Source organism: Polistes dominula, unplaced genomic scaffold, assembly GCF_049000335.1.
Source record: "Polistes dominula isolate Pdom_NZ unplaced genomic scaffold, Pdom_raw_medaka contig_80, whole genome shotgun sequence".
In the NCBI taxonomy this organism is placed as follows: domain Eukaryota; kingdom Metazoa; phylum Arthropoda; class Insecta; order Hymenoptera; family Vespidae; genus Polistes; species Polistes dominula.
The window spans coordinates 2,016,357-2,034,989 of NW_028301111.1; the positions used below are offsets into that span (position 1 = coordinate 2,016,357).

Here is an 18,633-nt window from a genome sequence, read left to right on the forward strand (position 1 = left end):
TCAACGTTTTCATTGTTCACGACGTTAACCTAACCACCCCATGTTATTGGGGTATACAAAAATATATATATGTATGTAATTGATCCCTATTGCAATTACTAATAAGATTAGATCATTTTTAAAGGGGTGAGGGAGGCAACAAAAAATAAACTTAAGTTTTTTAATTATAGTGTTTTCTTCAATTTCTTGTACAATCCTTGCTTTCTTTCATCCCATCAGAGATGTTCATCAGTAGATCGTTCGTCTAATGGTTTTAAGAAGAATGTTTTTAATATTGCAATGTTATTTTTATTTATAATGATTTATGAAAGTTTTTTGAACACTTGTGAACTTAAATTTGTTTATTAATTTGTATTTAAGGTTGCTTAAGATGTGATTATTGTAATATGTTGATGATTTGTCATGTTAAATACTTTTTTATGGGTTCAATTACTTTATAAATTTGTAAGAAATGTAAATTATAATTATTGTATATTGTATGTATTTTGATTTGGTTTGAAACTATACCTAAAGTGTCATAACTTCATCCAATATTAATAATGGGGTAAATGGAGTGTTATATATTTATTATAATTAATACTAGATTTAAGAATGTTTAGTTTGTTATTTTTTTAATTACTTAAAAACATGTTTGAATGAAATGTTTAAGTTGGAGGGAATGAATTAATGTTTAATTATATTTTATAACCTAATATGAATTTTAATTAGGTTTGAAACTATACCTAAAGTGTCCTAACTTCATTTAATGTTAATATTGGGGTAAATGTTGTATAATATATTTATTATAATTAATAGTACATTAACAAATGTATTGTTAGTTATTTTTTTTAATTACTTACAAACATGTTTGAATGAAATGTTTGACTAGGAGAGGAGGAATTAATACTTGCAGGCATGTTTGAATGAAATGTTTGACTAAGAAAGGAGGAATTAATACTTGCAAACATGTTTGAATGAAATGTTTGAGTAGGAGAGGAGGAATTAATACTTGCAAACATGTTTGAATGAAATATTTGAGTAGGAATGAATGAATGAATTTTTACTTATATTTTATAATCAAATATATAAATTAATATAAATTAATTCAAAATTAAAATATAACATGAAATAAAACCTATTAAAATATTAATAACGTAACATATGTTTAAAAAAAATATACCATACATATAGTAATTAAATATTTAATGAATCAAATTAACTCAATTCATAAATCAACTCTTAAATAAACAATTTCCAATCAAAAGTGTTCAAATACTTTCTTAAATCACTGCATTCATTATCAAAAAAAAAAAAAAAAAAAAAACTATCAATTTTTAATGATACAAATTTTTGATTAAAGATATTCCTAACAAATAAAGAAAGAAAAAGAGATAGATAGATAGAAAGAAGGTGAGAAAATGAATGAAGATTCACGTTTGCCAAAGGGGTAACGTGTTTAGTAGATCTGAAATAAGAAAAAGAAGAAAAAGAAAGAAAAAAACAAGTAGATGAAATAAAATAAAAGGAAGAAGAAGAAGAAGAAGAAGAAGAAGAAGAGGAATAAAAAAAAAAAAGAAAAGGGGGAGAAGGAAGAAAACGAAAGCAATCTCTTTCTCTCACCACGTTCTTGTGCCTCCGGTTCCAAGCGACGTTGAACTTGACGTCATTAATTATCGTCTCGATTAGTGTATCGTACTTATTGCCCGAAGAACCTTTGAAACGTGTTAGCTGAAAAACGTTAGGGTAACAGTGTGAATTATTCGTGAAAGTTTCGCGTGCCACTTAAATTAGATCACCTATATATAATGTGTGTATGTATTATATATATATATATATATATATATATATATCTACACATATGTGTACCTCGTGTTTGTAATTTTGACTTTTAATTTACTTTTTCATTTTTACCAATAATCTAAATTATTGTATACCATTATTAAATCAGATAACATTAAATTACACACGTATATGTATTTATATATGAGTGTATATGTTATATATGCATATATGTATCTCGTGTGTGTATATTTTATTTTATTGTACTTTTTGTTTTTTCTTTTTCATTTTTTTTCTATTAATAATCTACATTGTACCATTATTAAATCAGATAACATTAGATCACACACGTATATGTATTTATATATGAGTGTATGTCATATATGCATATGTGTATCTCGTGTGTGAATTTTTTTTCATTTACTTTTTGTATTTCTTGTTTATTTTTACTAATAATCTACATTATACCATTACTAAATCAAATAACATTACATCACATGTATATTTATATATCTATATATGTGTGCATATGTTATATATGCATATGTGTATCTCATGTGTGTAATTCTTTTATTTTTCTTTTTCTTTTTCATCTCTATTAATAAACTTAATAATACTATTACTAAATGAGATAACATTAAATCACGTGTTTATTTATATCTATATATATATGAGTGTATATGTTACATATGCATATGTTATCACATGTGTGTAATTTTTTTCTTTTTTTTTTTTTATTTCACTTTTTATATTCTACTAATAATCTAAATTATACCATTACTAAATCAGATAACATTAGATCACATTTATATGTGTATATGTGTATATTCATATGTGTACCTCATGTGTGTAATTTCTTTCTGCTCATTTTTTTGTTTCTTTTTATTTTTATTATTTATCTCTATTAATAGTCTAAATTATAGTTATTACTAAATCAGATAGATAACATTTGGGTCATTAAGATTGAACGAATCTTTCATAGAACATTTACAAACCCATTTAACGTTTTCCTCTTGGTCCATGGTAATTGAGAAATCGTAAAATAGATAATCCTTGATGCTAAAATAAAAAGTAGAAAATATTGAGAATGGATAGTTAAGTAAATTTCATTCGTCATACGTTGATATAGTTATTGATAAGTGTAAAATTTTTGTTTGTTTGTTTGTTGTTGTTTTTTCTTTCTTCCTATTTCTTATTTACTTAAAAGGGGTTTTAATTTATTTCATTGTACATTTTATTTTACTTACTTGCTATTCATTTTATCAAAGTTTCCTAATCTTTCTATGTAATTCATGTTTAGATCAAACGCATTTGGATTTCTTGAGATTGCCATAAGTGTTATATTAATATCTTTAGTTGAAAATGATGATAAATACCTATAAATAAAATCCATCATTCAATTAATTTATATTTTTACAAGTGTTTTCATATATATGGATTTGTTTTATCATTTTTATATTGGTTTTAAATTAATCAAAATATTTTATTAATATAAAACAATTATTAATAACATTTGTGTTAACAAATTTTTAAATAATATTTCAATAAATTATAAAAACTTATTCTATGTTGTTTTTGTCAAATCATAAAATTTTTCAAACTCATTCACGTTGTATAATAAAGAAAAGAAAAAAACATATCAAATATTTGTTAGATAAAATTATAACACTCGTTTTGAGTTTTAACGTAATTGATCATAATATAAACAAATAAAAATTCACTTATTTATTTATTGATATGTTACAACCAAATGGAACATTAATAAAAAAAAAAAAAAATAAATATTCTCATCAATCATACCATTTGATCAATGTTGAATTTGGAGTACAACCAAGAGCATATGCCAGGCTAAATTTATCGTTTTCTTTAGGTTCGTGATATTTATCCAATAACTTGAACCATTGTTCCGTCGTAGAAAATTTAACATACGTGCAATAAACCCAAACTAAAAATTCTGAGGAAAGATCTTGTTCCCTTTTAATATCATACCAAAAATATATTTATTATTAATAATTATTAAATTAATAATGAATTAATATCAATAATAATATATATTTAATAATAATCATTATTATTATTAATTAATAATATTTAATATTTCAATTTAATAATATTTATATCATATCAATAATATATTATTATTATTATTAATATTATTTAAAGTATTTATTTTAATAATAAGAAATAATTATTAACATTGACGTTAACAAATTTGGAAGTTTTTTTTTTTAATAAAATAATTAAATATTAAATTAATATTAATATTAATATTTATATCGATAAATTTTTATTATAATAATTTTTATATTAATAATCGTGTATGTTATACGTACTTGACAATGGTATCATTTTGTAATAATTGTTCAACAAAATCATTGAGATATTTTAAACAACTTTTGTGTCCAATCCAACATGCCCATTTTGTTAATTCGATTTTAAACTTACTCCACGTTTCCATATCTGACTCGAACAAATTTCCTACTTTCGATTGATAAACCTCGTCAATTAATTTACAAGTCACAAACTAAAACAAAAAAAATTTAAAAAAATAAAATGTCGTTAAAAATCTTTAACAAATATTTGCATTTTTCATTAATAATTTCATGTAATAATTTTCAAAATTATTATTTTATTAATTTTAATTATTATTCATATTATTACATTTTATTATAATTATTAAATAATTTTTATTCTCTATATGGTAAAATAATAATTTGAAAATTATATTTAAATATTATATCGTAATATTGTTATTATTATTATTAATTTTTATTTTCTATAATAGGGTTTATTATTTTCTTATTATTTTCTATAATATATGGTAAGATATAATAATATGAAAATTATTCATTTTAAATTATTATATTTAATTTAATTTAATTTAATTAAATAATAATAAATTAATTAAATGATTAATTAATTTTATTATCATTTAATTTAAATTATTTTAATAATTACAATTATATTTATATATTATATATCAATATTATTATTATTAATAATATTCATTTTCTATGGTTAGATATTAATTTTCAAACAATTATTTATATAATTTTAACTTTCATTCATATCATTATATTTTATTATTATTATTATTATTATTATTATTATTATTATTATTATTATTATTATTATTATTTAATATACATTTTTTATGTTTAGAAAAAAAAAATAAATTATATTATCGTCACTCATAAAAAAGAAATACGAAATTTTTAAACGAACGAATGTTAAAGAAAAAGAAACATAATAATTTCGATAAAATAAATGGTCTTTTCTTCCCTTTCTCTTCCCACCCCATCTCCACTCACGAATTCCCAATATTTATAACAAATTATCGAATAAATAATAAAACCAAATTAACAGTAAATCTACGTAGCATTATACGAGCTGACAAAATACAATTACATACTGACACTTAATTATTCCACTTGAACAAAATATTACATACATACATAACATATATACATATATATATATATATATATATATATAATATATACGTATATATAACAATCATTTATCTTACAAAATATATATCACTAATTAATAAAAATACTAAGGTCAAGAAAAGAAGAAGAAGATGATGATTATGAAGAAGAAAAAGAATGAAAAGAAATCAGAGAAGCAACCAAGAACAAAAAGGTTTAAAAAGATTCCCTCGTGTTGTTTCTTTGAACCAACCAACGTAGTAGTAGTAGTAGTATTAGTAGTAGTAATACCTATATAATCGAGTAGTTGAGTAGGATTCGATTTATGTAAATAAATTCTCGTTCTTTGGATTGGGGGAGGAGAAGCAGAAGCAGAAGAAGAAGAAGAAGAAGAAGAAGAAGAAGAAGAAAGGGAGGGGAGTTTGAACGAAAGAAAAGAAAACAAAACAAAACAAAACAAAAATAAAAGAAAGTATTAAAATCAAACAAAACAACACTAAAAGAAGAAAGAGTATAAAACAAGTGAACTAAAATGAGCCATAGTAAAACAAAGCAAATCAAACCAAAACAAAAGTAAAGTTGAGTAGTAAAGAGTTTAAGTAAAGAAATAAAAAAGAAAAAGAAAAAGAGAAAAAAATGAAAGGATAAGTTAAATGGTTTTTTTTTTCGAACCCCTTGTTTTTCTCTCTCTCTTTTCAATGATAATTTCTCCGAAATGGAAAGCTTGTGTGTTACGTAGCAAAAGTGGTTAATTAAGAAGCGTTCAACGAAGACTCGTATTTTGGTGCAAATAATGATTAAGTCTTTCAAGGCCTAATTGAACGTCGAGTCGTAATGACGGGCGGCAGGCTATGATCGCTTGTATTCCTGTCGAAGGGATAATCACTTGTTTTATGATGCTATACTTAAGACTTAACTGCACATAATGGGCAACATAACGCAGAACAACGTGGTAAACGATTTAAGCCTTTAAGCCTGTTATCGACTATCTTGCATATCTTTAGGTAGTAACGGCATAAATTATTAATAAAACTGAAAACATGCAAACGTATACATATATATATACATTTATATACGTTAGTAGTAAACATGCACGCACGCACGCACGCGAACAAGTTTTCTTTTTTACTATCATTGAGAAAAATGACGTTCTAATCGATGAAAATAGTTTTTGATGGTTTTTCGTGCGTGTTTGTATATGTGTGGTAAGTGTCTGGTTTGTTTTTTTTTTTATTTTATTTTCAATGAAATTAAAATTATACATCGCGTGTAAGGATCTTTGCTATAGTGTGTTGAATAAAGTATATATATTTATGCACAGTTTGTTTGATTAAAGTTAATCTCAAATTCGTAGTTTTTATTGCATGATCAATTATTTGTTTAAAATTTATAGAATTTAGTAATATTTATTATTTTTATAATATATATATATTTATATTATCTATTAGAAATTTAATATGTGTTAATATATTTAATATATTAAATATATATTTTTAATATTAATATTAAATTATATATTTTATAATACTTTTTGTAATATTAAAATAAAATATATATATATATTAATATATTTAATAATATATAATATACTTTTTCTATGAATAAAATAAAAAATAGAATTTTCTTACCCTAAATACATGAGAATCCCATAAACGATATTCGATATACTTCAAAGCATCTTTAACCAACAACCATACATTTTTCTCCGTATCAACGTTCAATTTAAAAATAAATTTCCATAACAAAGCTTGATCGAGTAATCCTTTGTTGAACATAGCAAAAGCATCACTCAACACCTGAAGCTTTGTTCTATCCGGTAAATGATCGAATCGATTATTTAAAAGTTTCCAATTTTCTTCATCATAATTCACTCGATACAATCCTGTTAAAAAAAGGAATAATATAAAAAAAAATAAAAATAAAAAAAAAAACAACAACTACAACGTTATTAAGTATTCGAACACCATAACTTCATCTCGTTAAATGTTAAAATTTATTCTTTCTCTCTGTCTCTTTCATTTTTATTTTCTCTTATTTAATCTCACTTTCTTTACTTTTATTTTATGTATATCTTTTTTCTATTTATCTCATCTTTATACGAGATGATTATATTATATTACATTGTGACCTGTTTGGTTGATATTAAAGAGAATCCATTGATTATTGAAAATTGCTTCACTCAAGCCAGTATCATTAATCACCATGCGTCTTTCATGCATCCATGCCTTAGGCAAAGTCCCATCGAATCTTTGATCACTTTCGATTGTCCACGTTAAAGGGATCCACCATAATTCCTCGCTTTTATCATCAACGTTTAAATTCATCCTATAAAATCTTTCCTAAAAATATTATCATTCATATCATTCTTTTATCGTTATACTTTGATTATAATAAATGTGATGAAATGAGTCGTCCATTTTGAATGTGGCCTAACTCCATTTGTCATTTATTATTTTCCGATTGCACCTGGTTATTGTACAATTTCATGTTATGTATCAATTTGAGGTTGCTTATATTATTGTTGCTTATATTAGACAAGAAGATTTGGTATGAACAAAATTATTAAAAGACGCAATTTTGAAAAGGGTCAAGAATGTGAATTGTCAGAAATGAATGTGTATCAAATTTTCACTTAAGTAGTATAAGTCGTTTGTAAGTGTATTTTTCATTGCACTGAAATGCAAACCCTTCAATATCTCGATTCGAACATAAATGGAATTAAAACAGTTTCAAAAGTAGCGGCTCAAATAGACAAAAAAAATCTATGATGTTGTGTGTATGTATATGTGTACTTTTCGGATTATTTTTTTTTCTAAAGACCTGCATGAGTTCGACAAAACCGGTATGGTTATTTCTAATAACGTGAAGAACGGGAAACCCAGCTTGATTTGTCCAACTTTTCATGATGGTTTTAATCGACAATTTAGTAAATAATTTGGACAATTCAATTTCATCTTGAAATATGTCCCATAGATCGTTTTGATCAGCTGCACGATAATAATACGTTCGAATATATTTTTTAATCGATTTAAAGAATATCGTTTCACCGATAATATGAAATATCATATTGACCAAACAATTTCCTTTAACGTATGGTGTTGTATCAAATATATCACTTAATTTATTCCTGGTAATATTTAAATTGATATACAAAGGATGTGCATTCTCTTTTTCTTCTTTTTCAAACATTTTACGATATTCCAAAGCCATCATTTCTTCTACACTCCAAGACGATTCAATCTGAAATTGATATAACCGTAATCGAATTTAATAAAACAAAATCATAATAATAATCTGGAGAGAATGATTTCTTTTGTTCATTATATTTATATCTGTTTATTTTTCTTACCATGGTTAATGCCATGATACCAAAGAATGATGAAAAACCTTCTTTTAACCATACTTCTGACCACCATTTTGGTGTTACCAAATTACCGAACCATTGATGGGCCACTTCGTGAGATGCTATGATTGCAAATAATTTTTTATTATCTTTATGTTGTTTTTTATTATTATTTATGAGCATATTACTCTCACTGTGAAATTAAAATATTTACTGTTATATTATTTATAATACAATTATTTAATAATTATAAAATTAATTATTTATTAATTTAAATTAATTAAATTTATAATATTATTAATATATAAATTCATTATTCAATCAATAAGTAAAATATTATTTAATAAATTACATTAATATATTAATTTAAAGTTAAATTAAAATTATATACATTATATATTAATATATATTTGTATATGTATATATATATATATATATATATATATATATATATATATATATATATATTTTTTTTTTTTTTTAAATATTATTTTCATCAACAACGTTCATAAATTCTAAATGAACTTGAAAAAAGAAAATTGATAAGAAAAAAGATGAATGTTTAAATTAAATCAATTTTGTAACATCCTATACATCATTTTCAAGTATGTATATATATATATATATATATATATATATATATATATATATATATATATGTATATATGTATATAAAAATATTAACGTAGATATGTAATGTGAATATATACCGAAACGTAATGAGACCCCAATTTTCCATCGCCGAATATGCCAAACTTGGTACCGCTATCATATCGAGCTTGTCCAAGTCGTAATGGAATCCCGTTAAATTTTGCATCAACCGGACTATCGATGGTATTAAATTTCCTATATACTTGGTATCATTTTGCACGTATTTTCTTGCTAACACATTATAAAATGGACGATCGGTAACATTAATTTGATAACTTTCAAAATCGGTCACCATTATAGCAATCAGATATGTTGACATTGGTGGTGTTTTCTTATAATGGTCCCACACATGATTTGGTATTTTTTTACTAAACGAAATCAAAAAGTGGGGGAAGAGGAGGGGGAGGGGGAGGGTGGGATTTAATTATTATATATTTATATATATATAATATCAATATTTATTTTTATATTAATTATTATATCATAATTTCTTATTTTTACTAGAAAATCGTAAAAATAGGGATTTAATTATTTTATTATTATTTATATTTTCTATTAATTATTATAATATCATTGTTTCTATTTGTTTTGTTTGTTTTTTTTTTATGTGTAAAATAAATTCTAAATATAAATAATAATTTGTCGATATTTTTAATAATTGTTTTATGCAAAGTATATATTTATTTAAAGTATTTAAATTTTATAGAAATTATATTATTTTTTTATTATTTAATATTTAAAATAATACTTAATTGTACTTTTTATTCATTCATATTTTATAAGAATTATTTTAATTATATGAAATGAAATTTAGTTTGTTAAAATGTTACGAGGAATAAATTTATTCTGTAAAACTTCGAACTAGTTATTTTTTTTTTTTTAATATTATATTTTAATCAAATATTGATTGCAATTTCTTTTTATTTTTTTAAATTTTTTTTTATTTTGGTTTCACTTAAACGATTTTCCCCTTTTCTCTTTTCTTGGAAAATGAATTTTTTTCTGTTTATCTTTTTCTTTATTTATTCTTTGTTCTTTTTGTTCACATTGGAAGTTGATAGAAAGTTACGAGGAAGTAGGGATTAACGGTTAAGTAGAAACTTACATTTTCTCGGTAGCAATCCGTATTGAATTCGAGTGGGTCCGCATGTCGACCCTTCGACCGATCGAAATTCGAAAAGGAGCCTTGATCGACGGTTCATCAAAGCATGGGAAAGCTCTTCGAGCAAAATCTGGTGAAAAATTCGATACGGCTATCCATCTAAAATATAACGAATATATTGACTGAAATATAAAAAAAAAAACAGAAAAAAAGAAAAACGAACGATTGGCAAGCTTTTTATTTTTTTTATTTTTTTTTAAATAAATTTTTATTTCAATGTTTTCCTATTAAAAAAAAAAAAAAAAAAAACTAATAAATTGACAGAAAAAAAATAAAAAAAAATGAAAAAAAAACGAATCGCCAAATTTTTCTATTTCTTTTTTTCCTATTAATTTTTTTTTCTTACTTTCTCTTTTTTTTATTTGTTTATTTCTTTTCAATAAATGTTTATTTTTCAACATTTTCCTATTAAAAAAAAAAAAAATAATAATTCGTCGTGCAAATGAAATTTAAACTAACCTTGTAACATTGTTGATTTCATCGTTGTATTTGGTACGAAACAAACCAATTGGTTCTTCTATTAAATTAGCAATATATTTAATTTGTAAAATATAAATGTGATCCTTCATCAATAATTGTAATAAAAATATATCAAGAAAATCATCGTCAGTAATGGATACGTAATTATCAATGATGTACGTTTTGTTTTTCATACTAACGTAACTCGTGCTGACGTTTTGTATATTTAATTTGTGAGAATGTAAACGTATGTGTTTCGTTGATTGTTTACAATAGAGTTGAATCTCAACATCGCCGATGATTTTAAAATTGTTCTCTGTCAATAATGGAATTATTTGTAATCTGTAGAAATAATTCAAACAATAAAAACGTTCTTCGTAATGGTTTATCCATTTACTGAACTAATTATATATTTATATACATACATGTATGAGTTTGCTTATGTATCCATAATTATGAAAATTATTTCAGACAAAATTAAACAAAAATAAATAAGAAAAAAAAATAAAAAAATAAAAAAAAGGAATTTATAATTCAAGTCACATTATTTTATTTTATTTTATTTTATATTTTATTGTTTTAAAATTAAATTAATTCAACATATTTTCAGAAATAAAACTTTAGATAGATGATTGTTATTTCAACATTATAAATATAATTCTTTTACATATTACAAAATAAAAAATATAATTAACTAATAATTAAACTATTTTCATAATTATAAAAACATATAAATATATATATTTTTTTTTATTTGATTTAATTTTATTACTATTGTCACTAAACATTTTATTATACTGTATAAAATATGAAACTTTAGATAATTGTTCATTATTTCAATATTATAAAGTAGATATTTTCGATACATATGTGCGAAGTGAGGCATTTCAGGGCTTAAAAATTGAAACACGAGCCTAAGTAACGACGCGTTTACAACAGGGCCGAGTACACAGATTACCCCCACGAGCCGTTAGGCGAGTGTCTCAATTAAGCCCTGTGAATGCCTCAATTAGGACATATTTATCGAACAATATTTTTTGTAACGACTGTTTTCAAAGTTCAATAGAGAGAAATTATTCATTTACAAAGTAATGTTGTAATTAGCTTAACTATATTAGTTATCAACAAATTGTAATCAATCCATAATATATATATATATATATATATATATAGGGTTACATTTTAAATAAAGTTTTTAATTCATTTTCATAGAATTTGATTTTTATTATTTTAAATTTAAATCTTAATTACTGATAATAGAACAAAAATAATATTACTTTTTTTATCGTCAAAATGAAAATTAACCGTACAGTTATTAAATGTAAAATTCATTCATTCATTCATTCAACTTCTTTTTGTTGAAATTTTAATTTTAATTAAAGTCATAGATAATTTTCATTCCCCCATGCTACTACTATGTTATTAAAAATATAATTAACCAATAATTGAACTATATTCATAATTATAAACTCATGTACATATACATACATATATATATATATATTGTTTTGTTTTTTTTTCTATTTAATTTTACTTTTGTTTTTCATCAATTATTATTATACTACACACATACTTTTATAAATATATATTTTTTGTATTGATTTATATTTACTCACGTATATTCCAATGGTATAAGTTGATTAGGAAGTCTTTCGAGATAAGATTGTTTTCTCGTAACAGAACTACTATGCCTGTTAGGATCATGTTTTCTGTTTTCATTACGACTAACCAAAATTGAGTTAACGAACCAATATATAATAAATGAAGCAACCACTATTGAAATTATTGCCATTATCACAAAACGAATTTTTAAATGACAACATCTTCTTCTCGTTGGTTCTTCGTTTGTTGATTGTTGTCTAGCATAAGCTTGAAACGTAACTTCCACTATATCTAAAATTATATTTATTTCTTTTTTTTTGTCTTTGATAAAATATCTTAAATAATAATAATAAAAAAGATGAAATTCATTTATAAAAAAAAAAATCAAAAGAAAAGAAAAGAAAAGACAAAACACTACCTGACCGTGCCGTATGATTTGCCATAGATAATAGTTGTTGTTTTATTATAATTTTGTGTATAAAAAAAAAAAAAAAAGAAGGAAGAAGAAGAAGAAGTAAAATAGGTGTACAAGTCTTAAGAAAGGATTTGAACCTCAGCAAAGAGCAAACGAAGACTGACGAGTTCCAAAGTCAAGACGTTTAAAGATTTGCGTTCAACCAGATGCGATGTCCAAAAATATCCATACACTTGTAGACACCCATGTTACATTTACCAGTTCGATATGTTGAAGTTTCATTAAAAATCATCCTTTATCTCTCCCACTACTTCTTATCTACTTTTATATTTTTCTTTTTTTTTATTATTATTATTATTTCATATTATAAAATATCTTTTTAATCTATGTACATTTACGAGACTACTCCAGCCACGTGTTGATGTGATTTTATTAGAAAATATTAATTTAATATAATATTGAACTATTTAATACAGTCAAATCAACTAATAATTTCTCGGATTTCAAATTAAGTGTAAAACAATATCAAATTTTTAATATAAATAATAATAAACAATATAATAACACAATTAAAATGGAATACATATGAAAATCTGAAAAAAGCGTGAAATAATTGAATTGTAATACAGCACCATCTATTGAACGTTGATTTAATATAATTCTAAATCATTTAATACAGTCAAATTAACTTATAATTTCTGGGACTTACAATTAAACATAAAAAAAAAAACATAAAATTGATTAATAATAAACAATATAATACCACAATAAGAATAGAAAAGATTAAATAATAAAATAGCAAAAAAAACTCAAATTCAAAAATGATATTAATACAATATTTGAAAATTAATATTCATACAATATTAGAAAAATAAATATTTATACAATATTAGAAAAATAATATTTATACAATATTGAAAAATAAATATTTATACAATATTCTAAAATAAATATTTATACAATATTCTAAAATACATATTTATACAATATTGAAAAATAAACACATTCATCTTCACAATAAAAACATTTGAATTAAAAAAATATAAATAAAACAAAATAGAAAATATTTATATAATTTATATATTTTATACATTTATAAATAAGCTTCCTTAAATTCAGATGACAAATCAGACTCATCAAATGTACCCAAAGGGTTAAGATCAGTTTTTTAGTTTTGATCTTCATTGGAGACCTGAAATTTTTATAAATAAAAATATCATGCAATTTAATGCAACACACACACACACATGTATATATTTTTGTTTATAATTGTTCTTATATTTAAATTCTTTAAACAACATTGAATAAAAAAAAAGAAGATGTACAAAGTGTGGGTGTTTTTTTCTTTTTGATTGACAGATAAAAATGCGAATGTAGATACACAAACATAAGTTGATTCTTTTTTGACTCATGACAAAACGTTATTTAAACTTACATAAACTGTAGCAAGGTGTTAGTGTGTATATTTACAATAATGTCAAATGGTAAAATGGTAAAATGATCTCTGTAATCTCGTGCTGAAATTGTAGGAGTTTTATCTATATTTAATACGCTGTTAAACAGCAACGTTTAACTTGGGCTTTTAAAGCTTGACAGTTAAACACACTTACACCTATTATATATATATATATAGTATACTATTTGATTCATCGTTAATGACAAAACCAGAAACATAGATATTTCTCTTGAATGTAGATTACTACTACTACTACCACTACTATTACTGTTACTGATGTAACTACTCTCGTGTATTATCTTTTTATCGTGGGAATATTTTCAAATGTACCTACAAATCTTTTTTTATTCTTCTTTTTATTCGATAGATGACACTTTTATCGTATTCAATTTCTACTAGATGCAACGATTAATGAATATTTTCAATTGTTTAATAAATACTGACTAATAATTATTTAAAGTTACAAGAAAAAAAAAAATTCATCATCACATTTTTCATTCATTCATAGATCGATCAATGAAACTTCATTGATAACATGGCACCCTTAATATGTCAAGTATGGTAATAAGTTAAATTTGTGAATCTACATATGTAAAAAAAAGGAAGAATGTGACGTGTGAATGGGGAAGGTGAAGGAAGAGGAGGAGGGGGAGAATAAGCCACCTAAGAAAACATCAGAGAAGGAAAGTGGATTGGATGTTCGAAAGGAAGGGTCAGGTCCTTTTCCAAGGGTCACACATCCCCATTAGTCATCGGTATTGTTTAGTTTCCTTTTTTTTCTTCTTCTTTCTCTCATTTGCATTGAACCATAAGTCAGGGAAAAAAATAAGAAGAAAAAAAAGAGAGGTCTTTCATAATTTTTGTTTCCCACCTCTTCGAATGTTTCATTTTCCTCTCTCTCTCTCTCCCTCTCGGTCTTTCGTTTTCTCTTTCTCTTCCTCTTCTGTCTCTACGATGGTTTACAGGAAATGGAAATCCTTGAAATACGAGATACCTTTTTGGTTTCACTATGAGAACGACGAATCTGTTGCCAACTAGTCTATGAAGAAAAACGAGAATAGGATTTGACTAAAAATGTCCTTCGTGTTTACTCCTCTTTCTGTTTTCTTTTTTTTTTTTTTCTTGTTGCGAATGAAACATCTTAAAGACGATAGTCCATACCATTTTTTGTTTATTTTTTGTATACGTTAAATTTGTTTTATCAACTAGTTATTTCTATTATTATTATTGTTATTTTGATTATTTGTGTTATTGGGGTTAACCAAAAGTTCTTGTTGAGGAGGTTTGTTTTTTATTATATAATATTTTATTTATGTATACAATAATTTTGAGTTTAATAAATAAATTTTGAATTATATAAAGCCAGATGATAGATGCACGAATTTTGTTTTAATCAAAATTCCTGAGTTTCTTTTTATTATTAATAATTTCATTTATGGTTATTGTAATTTTATTGACTTTAATAAAATAAATTTTGTATTATAGAAGACAATAAACACACGAACTTTAGTTTAATAAAAATTCGTGACTTGTTTTTTATTATTATTATTATTATTAATAATTATTTTATTTACATATAAAGTAATTTTATTAACTTTAATTAAACAAAATTGGAAACTATATGAAAGAAGACAATAAACGTATGAACTTTAGTTGAACAAAAATTCGAATTTGGCTTTAATAAAAATAAAATTTTGCACTACTATCCAAAACAACACAATAAATAAATACACGAACTTAGATTCGACGAAACTTCGTGAGATTTTTTTATTAACTAAAAAAACATCATTAATTATTTAACATAATTTATCATTATTATTAATAATGTATTTTTCATATTTTTTTTTTCGTCTTCTTTTTAGTTTACTTTTTTCATTCACGTTAGGATCAATAAGTGTGTATACAATTTTTGTTCTTTTTTTATTTAAAAGTAAATAAAAATCGGGACACGTTTTATATAAGATTCTTCTTATTTTTTTTTTTTCTTTCTTTTTTTGATACACATTGCTTATGGTAGTATTTTATTTTTTCTCTTCTTTTTCTTCTTCTTCTGATTTTCTTTTTAAAATTTTTTTTTTAGCAATATAAATTCTCGAAGAAAAGAAGGAGAATGTCAAAAACGTGTCAGATACAACCTTTCTAATTTAAACGGGAACGCGAACGTGTTACTCGATCGGAAGACATTCTCGCATTCCAAAAGGGCTGAGATCTTTTCGAGTTCAAGGTCGGGTTTGGAAAGAGGAGGAAGATCTTAGGGAAGATCTCATCTTGCCAAAAAAGATATGTTGCCTCTTTCAACTGCCCTTCACCCGACTCCTTTTCACCCTTCTTCTTCTTCTTCTTCTTCTTCTTCTTCTGTTTTTTCCTCTCTTTTTTCAACCCTAATCTAATTTATCCTTTTTTTGTTTTTTTAGTATTTGTATCATTTTAATTGTTAATCTTTTATCTCATCGACGTTATTAATACATTTAATTATATTTATATGAATAATAAAATTGTTATTTTAAATTATTAATCTTATTTATAATTATTTTTATGTTATTTTGTACCACAACTGGAATATTTTTATTTTTATTTTATTTATTAACGTTTATAAAGATTTAGGAATTTTATTAAATAAAAAAAGAATAAAAAAAAAACATAAAGAAATTAATATACAGTAATACAGTAATACAGAGAGAGAAAAAAAGAAAAAGTTTATAAATAATATAAAATATAAATATCAAATAGAAATAATATACAAATGAAGATATTTGCAATGCATTTAACAAAGAATAAAAGAGTATATAAAAATATTTACAAATAATAAAACAATGGAATAAGGGATAAATAAAATATGCACTAATTGTAAGTTATAATAAGTTGAAATATGTGATAATTTTATAATAAAAAAAAAAGCAAAACAATTTTCATTTAAACACAAATCAAACTGATCTTAAAAATACTTTAAAATCTTGAAATAAATGAATATTTAAAAAAATGTTAAATGAAAAGTGTTTTCTATTTAAAATATTCTACATGTTTTCCAAATTAAAAATATGAAATAATTGAAATATAATTAATATAATATTAAATCAATTTATATCACTTACCATTACATTTAAATATATTTTATAAATGTAAACAAATTAAGTTTCCATATATCTATCTCTTATTATATAATTAATTACACTAAAAGTAATATTATAATAAATTGCTTAATAAGTTAAAATAAGTCGCAATTTTATAATAAAAAAAAATTAATTAATTAATTAAATTAACAATTTAAATTTAAACAAAAATCAAAATAATCTTCAAAATACTTTCTTTAAAAAATCTTCATATAAATAAATATTACCAAAATGTTATCTGAAAAATGTTGTATAGTTGAAATATAATTATGATATTAAATTAATTCATCACTTAGCATTAGATTTAGAGATATATTTTTTTTTTTATAAATGTATAAAAATGAAGTTTTTATATATATATATATATATATATATATATATATATATATATATATATCAATATTTTATTATAATAACACCGTATAGATAAAATTCAAAACAACTATAACAAGATGTGATGGGATATTTAATAAAGGGTTATCAAATTTAATTATATACCATTTGACGTATAAAACATATAATTATTACATATACCGCTGCTACTCTCATTCTCTCTCTCTCTCTCTCTCTCTTTCTTCAACCTCCCCCCTCTCCTCTCTCCTCTCTCTTTCTCTTTCTCCCCCTCTCTTTCTCTTTCATATGAAAAAAGTCAATAAAGAAACCGATGAGTTTTTTTCGCTTACCTTAGACTCGATTCAATTTAAACCACATTTGATATTATAATCGGTTTATCCAATTACAATTAATATCTTTCAAAAGCACCATAATCATTTATCAAATAAAAAAAAAAAAAAAAACCCCCATTATAATTATACTCGCGAATAATTTGATTTCGAAATAAATTAATCCTTTCTTTTTTTCTTTTCTTGTCTTTTCTTGCTTGATTATTTTTTTTTTTTTTTTTTTTTTTAATTCAATCGGGTAGCATTTAAATTGTGTTTCAAATATTTGACAAATGTTATTTCGAATTAAGTAAAAAATTATTAAAGTTAAATCTCTTAAAGTACTTCTAAAAAAAAAAAGAAAAGAAAATGTATTAATTGTGTAATTGTTTTAAAAAAAATAAATGAATCCTTTTATTGTCTTGTTTTATTTTTTTTTTGTTTTTTTAATTTTATCAAGCATTCTTTCAATTTTATAAAAATTATATTTCAAATATTTGACGAATATTATTTACAATAAAAAAATAATAAAAGCAAAGTTTTATGTACTTCTAAAAAAAAAAAATTATGTATTAATTGTGTAA

The 18,633-nt window shown here is 23.0% G+C and overlaps 1 protein-coding gene across 3 annotated transcripts; it reads right to left on the reverse strand.

Annotated features, from left to right (window-relative positions):
• Positions 1-146: 146 nt before the first annotated feature.
• LOC107071679 (aminopeptidase N) lies at positions 147-13,024 on the reverse strand. Of its 3 annotated transcripts, none has more exons than XM_089176600.1 (15): positions 12,825-13,024; positions 12,421-12,697; positions 10,805-11,146; positions 10,289-10,444; positions 9,243-9,551; positions 8,539-8,725; positions 8,010-8,429; positions 7,318-7,528; positions 6,818-7,071; positions 4,092-4,282; positions 3,559-3,732; positions 3,006-3,134; positions 2,754-2,817; positions 1,600-1,707; positions 147-1,444 (listed from the first exon to the last, which is right to left on the reverse strand). In XM_089176600.1, exons 1-15 carry the CDS (start codon positions 12,847-12,849, stop codon positions 1,436-1,438), a joined length of 2,856 nt encoding a protein of 951 aa, XP_089032726.1. In that variant the 5' UTR covers positions 12,850-13,024; the 3' UTR covers positions 147-1,435. The 3 variants fall into 3 exon arrangements, with proteins under 3 accessions (XP_089032726.1, XP_015186356.2, XP_089032727.1); XM_015330870.2 differs by having other exon boundaries at positions 147-244; positions 12,825-13,023; XM_089176601.1 differs by lacking the exon at positions 12,825-13,024 and having other exon boundaries at positions 147-244; positions 10,805-11,120; positions 12,421-12,555.
• Positions 13,025-18,633: the final 5,609 nt, after the last annotated feature.